The sequence below is a fragment of the Euleptes europaea genome, chromosome 19, assembly GCF_029931775.1.
Source record: "Euleptes europaea isolate rEulEur1 chromosome 19, rEulEur1.hap1, whole genome shotgun sequence".
Lineage (NCBI taxonomy): Eukaryota > Metazoa > Chordata > Lepidosauria > Squamata > Sphaerodactylidae > Euleptes > Euleptes europaea.
The window spans coordinates 25,248,393-25,259,349 of NC_079330.1; the positions used below are offsets into that span (position 1 = coordinate 25,248,393).

At 51.5% G+C, this 10,957-nt stretch overlaps 1 protein-coding gene across 1 annotated transcript; it reads right to left on the reverse strand.

Moving 5' to 3' along the window:
• Positions 1-547: 547 nt before the first annotated feature.
• Positions 548-8,636, reverse strand: TLCD1 (TLC domain containing 1). The gene is made up of 4 exons (XM_056865368.1): positions 8,446-8,636; positions 7,316-7,398; positions 3,376-3,458; positions 548-934 (listed from the first exon to the last, which is right to left on the reverse strand). The coding sequence occupies exons 1-4, from the start codon at positions 8,634-8,636 to the stop codon at positions 548-550; spliced, it is 744 nt and encodes a 247-aa protein (XP_056721346.1).
• Positions 8,637-10,957: the final 2,321 nt, after the last annotated feature.

Consider the following 10,957-nt stretch of genomic DNA (forward strand, 5'->3'; position numbering starts at 1 on the left):
CTGGGCCCCTGAAAGCATTGCTCTCCTGGATCAGCCTTCCCACTTTGTTTAACCTAGGCTGGATTCCACGCGCCCTTTCCAGAAGCCCACCGACAGGGAATCAAAATGGTGCCCCCTTTGGCACACTTTCTGCCCCCTGAAGCCGAGGGCTACTGACCCCGAAGCACCACACAAAGCGACAGCCCCGACTTGACCGCACTGGAAAGACAGCCCTGGTGTGCGGACTCAGGGTGCAAACAGACTTTAATGGGTGAAAACAACTCCTACAACAGGAAAGACAGGTTCCCCCTCCTTTCGTCGATCCCTTCTGAGCTCAGATCAGGCTCGATAGTCCAGTTCTTTCCAGAGTACAGAAGAGACTCAGATCTTCCTGCACCCCGTACCCCCCCCCCACGCCAACAAGGAAGGAAGCAGCTTAAGGAACAGCGTGATGAATGCAGAGTCTACGACAGTTAAGGCACATGGGTGACACAGTTCAAGTTCAAGGCCGGGACCGATGGGGTTTCTCCCCCCAACTCCTCCACCAGGGGCTCCTTCCGGGCCACACTCAGTCTATGAGGAACTTTTTCTCGCTGTCGGGGCCTTCCTGCCGTGCACCCGGGCAGAAGTCGGAGCGCAGCAGGCGCGAGAAGTACGCCAGGATCATGAAGTCGAGGAGCACTAGGTTGAACATGAGGAAGGCGCCCTGCCCGCGTGCCTCCACGTACCGCGCAAAGTACCAGCTCAGGTAGGCCTGGGGTGCCAGGCGGAAGAGGAAGTAAGCCACCAGGTTGGCGTACTTGTTGACCTTGTAGAGGGTGGGGAACTGCAGGTTGCCCAGCCGCATCATCATCCGGATGGTCAGGAAGATGTTGCTCACCTCCACAAAGAGCACGATCAGCCCCGCCCCAACGAAGCGGTCCAGCAAAATCCCCGAGAATAAACCGGTGGTGGCCTGAGAGAGACAGGGAGAAGGAGGGTTAACTGGGACTCAGTGGCCTTCTTCCACATCTAAACTATTATCCTTTTGAAACAGCAGGTAATGACAAAGGTCTAGTTTAGTGGTTCCCAAACCTTTCGGGCCACCACCTCCTTGGTTCCACAGACTCAACCCCACCGCCTACCCTATAAAAAGGATTATTCAAAATAGAGGTTTGCATGACTCACTAAAGAAGATAAGAACAATAAAATTTCAAAACCGTAACAATTAATTGCAAATCTACTCAAAATCAAATTAAAACTTTTTAGCTGAAATTTACTCAACAAATCTGATGAACTTGATCCAATGGTAACAGCTCTTCAAAGTCTGGGGGAAAATTCTGATCGTTTCCACCAAATTTGCCAGCACAGTGCCATAGCTTGATCTATTGTAAATTAGTGAACAACACAGTTGAAGGGGCTCACCTCTAGCGCTCCCCTGCTGCTCCCTTGCCTCTTAGTGCCCCCCTAGGTAATCCCACCGTGCCCCAGGGGGTGGTACTGCCCACTTTGGGAATCACTGGTCTAGTTCTACATCTGGGTACCAGAAATGAGGGACATGCATACTGGATGGAGGATACACTTCTGGGTAGCAGTGTGTGTGAACAAGATCTTGGGGTACGAGTGGACCGTAAGATAAATATGAGCAGCCAGTGTGATACAGCAACAAAAAAAGCTAATGCGATCTTGGGGTGAATCAACAGAGGCATCACATCCAAATCGCAAGATGTCATAGCTCCACTGTACACAGCATTGGTCAGGCCGCAGCTGGAGTATTGCGTGCAGTTCTGAAGGCCCGTTTTCAAAAAGTATGTGGACAGAATGGAGCGGTTGCAGAGGAGGATGATCAGGGACCTGGAGACCAAGCCCTATGAGGAAAGGCTGAGGGAGTTGGGAATGTTCAGTCTAGAGAAGAGCATGATTGCTCCCTTTAAGTATTTGAAGGGCTGTCACTTAGACATGGGCAGGGAGCTGTTCCTGTTGGCAGCAGAGGATAGGACTTGCAATAATGGGTTTGAATTGCAGGTGGAGAGTACGGGCTGGATATTAGGAGAAGGTTTTTTGCAGTAAGAGTTGTTCGACAGTGGAATCAGCTACCTAGGGAGGTGGTGAGCTTCCCCTCACTGGCAGTTTTTAAGCAGAGGCTGGACAAACACTTGTCAGCGATGCTCTAGGCTGATCCTGCATTGAGCAGGGGCTGGGACTAGACGGCCTGTGTGGCCCCTTCCAACTCTTTGATTCTAGGTTTGCCTGAGAAAAGCAGCAGTCAATTCATACTCACTGGGATGCATGTTTTACCATTGTTGAGAGCAGGTGAACACAAAGCAAACAACATTTGTCTTGCCTCACAACACGGGAATCTGGTTTATCTACACAGCAGAATTCGATCCTCATCAGTGCCTCTGGCTTGCAGCTCCCTTAATCTTCGATGAGTCAGATTTTGCACAATAAGGGTACGTATCCTGAATGGCGGGGAGTGTTCAAATTGTTTTTGGAAGACCCGCCCCCTCCTTTGGGGGTTCTTTGGAAGCTTCGCTGAGATTGCTCAAAGAGAAGATCAAGGAATTTGGCCGGTAAGTGAGGAACCCCAAAATGAGATCCTCCTTCTGCTCCCTCTGCCTAGACATTCTGAACCTCATTATGTGCAATTATGCGAACCTCATTATGTGCAAAGAACCTCCTTGCTGGAGCTCAAGATGAATATACCCTTGTAGACTATTTTGCAGCTTTTCACCAGATGGCTGAGGGTGTGGAGGCAGAGAAGTGCTGATGTTCTCCCGGGCAGAATCCCAGATGCAACTCACCTCTACCAAGCCCCCTTCCTTCTTATGGGGCATCAGAGATGGAATGAGTGGTACCCAATTCCATTGGAATGAAATTGGCACTTAGGTTCTGCAGTTGCTGAAGAAACCATCCAGCTTAACTGGGAAGAAAAATTTCCACCAACACTCCTAAAAAGTGGCTTTTCCTTCAAATCTGCAGTTTTGCACGATCCCCGGAGTTGTCTGGAGCTAATGCCGAAAGATGATGGGAGCTCTGTGCATTCCGTCAACTGGTGATCACGCTGTACTGTCCGCCCTTCCCAAGAATTCTGGATTCCATTAATACACGCTCAACATTAAAACTGGAGCAAGCTGCTAATCCCCGTGCTTGCAGAGATTAGCTTGGAAACACAGGAGTGACAGCCAGTGGAAATTCAGGAGCAGGACGAACTCCCACCAGTTCCCACAGCCGTTTGCACAAATCCATATGCACAATGCATTCCTCATCTTCTGGACTCCAATACCAATATGGAAGTTACCAGCGTGGCGGGGAAAGGTTCAGGGGTCATGCGCAAAGTCCGCTGCCGAGCAACGGTTCAGCCCTATCCCAAGATTATCCTTACCCGCCCCACCTTGCCACCCCACTGATACTTGCCATAAAATGATGAACCAAGTACTCCCACGAGGCTAGGGACTGCCGGCAGACGATGATGTCAAGGGAATCATGGATGAAATAACCTGGCAGAGGAGAGAAAGACATTCCGTTTGTGCCATGGCCACATGTGCCAAAATTCCAGCAGTGCCACATATATGCAAACGAGAGATGTGGGGCAAAAAAAAAGGCGGGGGGCTCTGGGAGATATTTTCAACAGTGGAAAATTTCCCAGTGCTTTTATTTTTCTGTGGGGGGAAAAAACCTCTGACCATTTCTTTGAACTATTTCATAAAATTAACAACAATGAATGGCTGCTGTTGCCTACAGAATATTAGGCAAACGGAGCAGTTCAAAAGTTGTAATTAATGTTTTTCAGGTTATTATCCCTAGGAAAGTGTGTATGTGAAAGAACAACATTTTATTTATTTGCAAATAGAATGGGGGACAAAACCACAAACACATACGATCGAATTTTTAAAAGCAAGTTATGAATTCACCAGATTGGCAGGTTGAATTAAACCCAAGCTAATATTCTTATTTGTATGTTCCTCTCACACGGTGGAAAGGATATTGCAGTGCGCAATCTGATGTGGAAATAACAAAGTCATGCAAGTGATGCCACGGAGTCGCAGTGAAACTGAGGTGTTCCAGTGACCTCCGTGGCCCAAACCTACATGCTATTCAAACAGATGAGCAGACAAGCACATGAGCGGCGTATTATGCACAGTTCTCTGGGTGTGCTACAATTAGAGTCACGAGATTAGGTCATAAACAGTAAAAAAGAGCAAGAGTCCAGCAGCACCTTAAAAGACTAACAAAATTTCAAGCAGGGTATGAGCTTTCATGAGCCACGGCTCACTTCTTCAGATATCATCGTGATCTAGATTAGATTGTGTTTTATTCAAGGTACCAAGCTTCCTCAATTCATGGTTTTCTAGAAATCCCACATCCCTTGTGGTAGGGGCACATCTCTCAGTCTTAACCTTCAAACTGGTTAGAAACAGTAGCAACTGGCTTGCAGGATCAGACCAAGCAATCCTCCATTCTGTCTCTGTACAATGACTCTGCTAACCTCTGACAGGGCCTGGAGGCGCCGATCCACCCTGGTATGGGGATACAGTGCCTCTGCAGATGGAAGGTCCTGTCAAGTTAACATGGCCCATAGTTGTTGGTATGAACATCTGTTTATTTTTTTAATCTAAACTAGTAGTAATTGCCACATCTTGTGGCGGTGAGTTCCATAAACCAATTCCACAACGTGTGAAGCAGCTGTCTCTCCTGCACACTACTATCAATAACCTCAATATGTGTCTCCAAATTCTAATACAGGTTGAGTATCCCTTATCCGGACATCCGATATCTGGAGTGACCCAAAAACCAGACTTTTTGGGCCGGCGTGCAAGCATTACTCACAGGCCCTCAGCAGCACGCCAATTTGCTTTCTGATGGTTCAACGTACACAAAAACAGTTAAAATATTGTTTACAATTACATTCAGGCTATGTGTTCCAAGTGTATATAAAACATATAAATAATGTACATGAATTTTGTGTTTAGACTTGGGCCCCATCCCCAAGATATTTCGTTATGTATATGCAAATATTTCAAAATATGGAAAGATCCGAAATATGGACCACTTCTTGTCCCAAGCAGTCCGGATACGGGATACGCAACCTGTATTTTGAAAGAGGGGGAATAGCTGCCTTTCATTCAGTTTGCCAAAGTGCTCTCATCTTTTTTTATATAAACTAAAAAGCTTCCAGAAGGGAAGGCAGCATGGTACAGCCCGATCTGGTCAGATCTCAGAAGCTAAGCAGGGTCAGCCCTGGTTAGTATTTGGATGGGAGACCACCATGCAATACCAGGGTTGCTGTGCAGAGGAAGGCACTGGCAAACCACCTCTGTTAGTCTCTTGCCATGAAAACCCCATAAGGGGTCGCCATAAGTTGGCTGCGGCTTGACGGCACTTTACACACAAACACAAAAAGCTCCCGGTTGCTTTACCTCTTCCTCCTAGGGAAGACCACTTTGGTCGTTTGACCTGAAGGTGTTTACAACGAGCAGTGTACACATTTAGCTACAAAATGCCAGTTCTCATCGGTGCCCATATCCGGGGCTGTCCCCTGCCTCCTGTTTGTTTGCAATCCTCTTTGCGGGCTTAGGAAACCCTCACTTTGGGCGGAAGCCCATTAATCAATGCAGTGAGGCAATCCCCCCCCCTGCAATGCAAAGTGGAGGCCGCCTCTGCTGGTGCTGCACAAACAAGGAAGTTTGGGGCGGCGTCTGAAGAAATCATTGCCACAGAATCCAGGGCAGCGTGAGAGTTCTGATCCAACAAATGCTCAATAGAAACATTGAGCAATGGCCTCTACAGGTGACTGGACACGACTGGAGTTCAGCTCATCTCGTGGGCTGGCGGCAAGGAGTTGTAATTTCACAGCTCTTCCAGACACAGGCTTTGTTAAGTTTGGTCCCATGCATCATCAAAACATCGGAACAGATGCTTTGGAGAGATCTTGTATCCTCATGTGAAAGGACTGTGGAACTCCCTGCCCCGTGATGTGGTGTTGGCTGCCAACTTGGAAGGCTTTAAGAGGGGAGTGGACATGTTCATGGAGAGGGGTATTCATGACTAGAAGTCAAAATGGCTACTAGTCATGATGCATGCCTATTCTCTCCAGGATCAGAGGAGCATGCCTGTTATATTAGGTGCTGTGGAACACAGGCAGGAAGGTGCTGCTGCAGTTGTCTTGTTTGTGGACTTCCTAGAGGCACCCGGTTGGCTACTGTGTGAACAGACTGCTGGACATGATGGTCTGATCCAGCATGGATTTTCTTATGTTCTTAGAATTCAAGACTTTTCAAATAGCTGCCTTTCGCCTGTCCCCCCTTTCGATTGTCTCCTCCCCATTTCGTTGTGCGCTGCACATTTGGCCAATAAAAACCTCTGGTGATCTTGAAAATTTGCTTGCTGCTTCATGCCATTGGGGTTGTCCTTCATAAAAAGTGACCACACAACTGCTGTCTTTGGAAATTCTCTACTGACCAATATAGTTTCCCTACAACCCGGGTCTGTTTCATAAATGGAATCTCCGCCAGACCCAGAGAAGCTTCAGAGACTAAGTGGAACCGCCACAGCCTGAAGTTCAAGTTTGTTACCTGTCCAATTAAAAATCTGCAACCTCCTCATTATTTCCCTTTTAACTTCAAGCTCTTTGTTCTTACTGAGAAACCTCCCCATGGGAAATTTTTGTCAGGGGACATCTGTGTGCCACTGGAGCATCCTGGGTAGAAAGCTGTCTTTGCATATTTAGGAAATGAAGATCCTGCCTGCAAGGTGACAGACCAAGACTCGAACCCCAGACTCCCTGCCCAGCTCTCCCCATTCAGCTAATCCTTCGGCCTGCTGAACTAGACCCAAGCTGAAGCAATCAGAGAAGAGCCTCTGGGCTGAGAGAGGCCCTTAAGAACAAAAGAAGGGCATTGCTGGGTCAGAATCAGTGGTCTAGCCAGCCCTGCATCCTCTTTCACAAGCTGGCTGACCACATGAACCCATGAAACTGCCTTACACTGAAGCAGACCCTTGGTCCATCAAAGTCAGTATTGTCTATTCAGACCAGCAGAGGCTCTCCAGGGTCTCAGGCAGAGGTCTTTCGCATCACCTACTTGCCTAGTCCCTTTAACTGGAGATGCCGGGGATTGAACCTGGCACCTTCTGCGTGCCACGCAGATAATCTACCACTGAGCCAAAGCCCTTCCCCAGTTGCCCTTGAGGGCACAGAGGCCAAGGCCTTCCTCTGAGGTTGCCTCCTAGCACTGGGATTCAAAGGTTGACTGCCTCTGGCTGTGGAGGCTCCCTTTAGTCACCATGGCCAGCAGCCATTCATGGCCTTCTATGAACCTGTCTTATCCTGTTAAAAGCCGTCCACGCTAGGTCTCACCTGAAGAAAAGCATAGCAGCAGATGTCCAGAAGGCGGGGTTGTATCAATGATATCCAAGAAGATCTCGGGCATCTGCCAAGCCCTGCAAGAACAAATCAGGCTCAGGAAAATGGGCTTCTCATTTAAGTGGTTTTCAAAGGAAGCCAAGGAGTCGTTGGAGGATTCCGTTTCCTTGCTGTGCCCAAAGCTGCATCTAAATTGTGGGATCGCGTTATTTCCAAGGCACCCCCAAAAAACCATCTAGGCTTCTCCCCTGCCCTCACCCGATCAACCCGCAAATTCCAGGCTAGGTGCGGCACGTCACACAAGCATCACCAAGAGGCATCTACCGAGCCAAGGGATAGTTTGTATTTGCAAAGCCAAGCCATGGGAAGTGCAAACGCACATCCACCCACATACCCGAGAAAGAGGGGTCCCTTCTTCCAGGCCTCAAGCCCCTGCCCATCGAGCAGACCGCAGCACAAGTTCGAATCCTCCTCTCCTCCGACAACAAACCTCCGCTTGGGAGGGCGTTTCAAAGGTACCCGGAAGATGGCTCCGGTGTTTCCAAAGGGGAGCAGACCTTTCCTCTCCAAAACTCCAAGAATTTAAAAACAACACCACCACCACCCTTCTCTCCAGAAGAAAAACAACCACCACCACCCTTTCTCTCCGGAAGAAAAATATCATGGCCCCGGCTAGCCTGATCTGGTCAGATCTCAGAAGCCGAGCAGGGCCAGCCCTGGTTAGTATTCGCATGGGAGACCTCCGAGGAAGTCCAGGGTTGCTGCGCAGAGGAAGGCGCTGGCAAACCACCTCTGGTATGAACCCCCCCCCCCCAAAAAAAAGGGGTCGCCATAAGTCGGCCGCGACTTGACACACACAAACACCCCCCCCCCCCAAGAGAAAAGTACTGTCAGCTGCATTACAGGAAGAGGGATCCAGGGCTTGGGGTGGGGGGGCGGCCAATCCACCCTCTCCCGCACCGTTTGCGTTGAACGGCTGTTGGCGGGGGTGGGCCCGCAACCGAGCCTCCCCCTCCTGCGGCAGTCCTCCCGCTCTGCCCCGGGGGGGGGAGAGAGAGGCCGGGATGGGGGGGAGGATCGGGGGATGGGATGGGGTGGGGGGAGAGTCGCGCGGCTGGGCTTACACGGCCACGGCCCAGATGCCGGCCACGATGGAGTGGGCGAAGGAGACGAGGAGGTTCTTCCAGCGCCAGGCGCGGGTGGCGTCGCGGCGCACGTGAGCCGGCAGCGGGCAGCGGCTCAGCCCCCAGCGCAGAGCCCCGAACAGCAGCGTGGACCCCGCCACCAGCCCGCCCGAGCGCAGCCACGGGCCCATGGCTGGCTGGCCGGCCGGCCGGCGGGCGGGCGGGCGGGCGGGCGAGACAGACGCGGCGCCTTCCTCCCCCGGCGCGCCGGGGATGCCCACGTGCGCTCCCGCCCGGCCGCCCGGCCGCCCCGCCGCCGGGATCCCGACCCGGTGGGAGGAGCCCGCCCCGCCCCGGCCTCTCCCCCCACCGACCCACACGCGCGACCGCGCCCGGGGACGGACGGACGGAGGGAGGGAGGCGCGCCATGGCGCACGCCCGCCCTGCCCGCGCGGCGGTTGGCGCCCCGCGCGCTTCGAGGCTGGGGCCCGCGGAACTCCCCGCCACAAGGCGCCGTCGACGGGGGTGGGGGCTCCCTGCCTGGGCGGGTTGGCTCTGCCGCCCGGTTTAAGCGGGGCCAGGCTAGCCTGATCCGGTCTTATCTCGGAAAGCTAAGCAGGGTCGGCCCTGGTTAGTATTTGGATGGGAGGCCACCAAGGTTGTCCCTTCCAACTCTGATGATCCTAATGATCCTAAAAGACCACCGAGGAAGTCCAGGGTTGCTGTGCGGAGGAAGGCGCTGGCACACCGCCTCTGTTGGTCTGGTGCCGTGAAAACCCCAAAAAGGGGTCGCCGTAAGTCGGCTGGGACTTGAAAGGCACTTTACACACACACACACTCACACACACACACAAAACTTATTCCTGACATGGATGGCCCAGGCTAGCCTGATCTCGTCAGATCTCAGAAGCTAAGCTGGGTCGGCCCTGGTTAGTATTATGGATAGGAGACCACCAAGGAAGACGAGGGTTGCTGTGCAGAGGAAGGCACTGGCAAACCACCTCTGTTAGTCTCTTGCCATGAAAACCCCCCCAAAGGGGTCACCATAAGTCGGCTGCGACTTGACGGCACTTCACACACACACATACATACACACACACACACACAAAACTTATTCCTGCATTGTGCAGGGGGTTGGACTAGATGTCCCTGGTGGTCCCTTCCAACTCTATGATACGATGATCCTAATATTTGGAGATCCTAAGATTTGCCCTGGGCCGGCCCTGGTTAGTATTTAGATGGGAGACCACCAAGGAAGACCAGGGTTGCTGTGCAGAGGAAGGCACCGGCAAACCACCTATGTTAGTCTCTTGCCATGAAAAGCCCCAAAAGGGGTCGCCATAAGTCAGCTGCGACTTGACGGCACTTTACACACACACAGATGGCCAGCTGTAAGCGCTCCTTCCCTGGAGGTTTTTAAGCAGAGGCTAGATGGCCGCCTGTCAGCAATGCTGATTCTATGACCTTAGGCAGATCATGCGAAGGAGGGCATCTTGGCCATCTTCTGGGCGTGGAGTAGAGGTCACTCGGGGTGTTGGGGGGGAGGTAGTTGTGAATTCCCTGCATTGTGCAGGGGGTTGGACTAGATGACCCTGGTGGTCCCTTAAAACTACGATTCTGTGAGGTTTTTAAGCAGAGGCTAGATGGCCATCTGTCAGCAATGCTGATTCTATGAGCTTAGGCAGATCGCGAGAGGGAGGGCATCTTGGCCATCTTCTGGGCGTGGAGTAGGGGTCACTTGGGGTGTATGGGGGGGAGGTAGTTGTGAATTCCCTGCATTGTGCAGGGGGTTGGACTAGATGACCCTGGTGGTTCCTTCCAACTCTATGGATTCTCTAACGTCGGTCTCCCTCTGGAGCAAGACCATCACGGATAAAATTAAATCCATAAGGGATCTCCTTTGAGGCGTTACTTCCCTTAACCGAGGCGCAAGCCTTTAGAATCCTAAAACGAAGGATCACAGACATTGGGAAACAATCTCTTCTTGCTAGTGCCGTAAGCTCTTGCTCGCCTCTACTCTATGGTATTTCCATGACCCTGAGCTCTCTACCTGGTTACTTCCACACTCTGACCTCCCCCTCCCTCAGACGCCTTTTTATGCAGGCCCGCTTAAATATCCTTCCCACGGCCTGGACCAGGGGCGGATATGCTAAGATCCCCCACGCAAAAAGGCTATGTTCTTGTGCTCATGGCCAAGCCGAAATAGTGGCCCATGTTTTGCTACACTGTGAGCATGGCTCACCCTTTCGCGAACAGATCATTGAACCCCTCTTGAAAGACAGCCCCGGCGGCACTGACAAGGAGCTAGTCAGATTTCTCTTAAGCGATAGTCATTCTCAGGTTACTGCAGGGGTTGCCAGCTTCCTGGGACTTATTTTAAATTACTCTAATCCACGTGGTGCAGTTTTAAGCTGCAGTATTGCAGTCAAAAGCTCTGCTTACGACCTGAGTTCGATCCCGACAGAAGTCGGTTTCAGGTAGCCAGCTTAAGGTTGACTCAGCCTTCCATCCT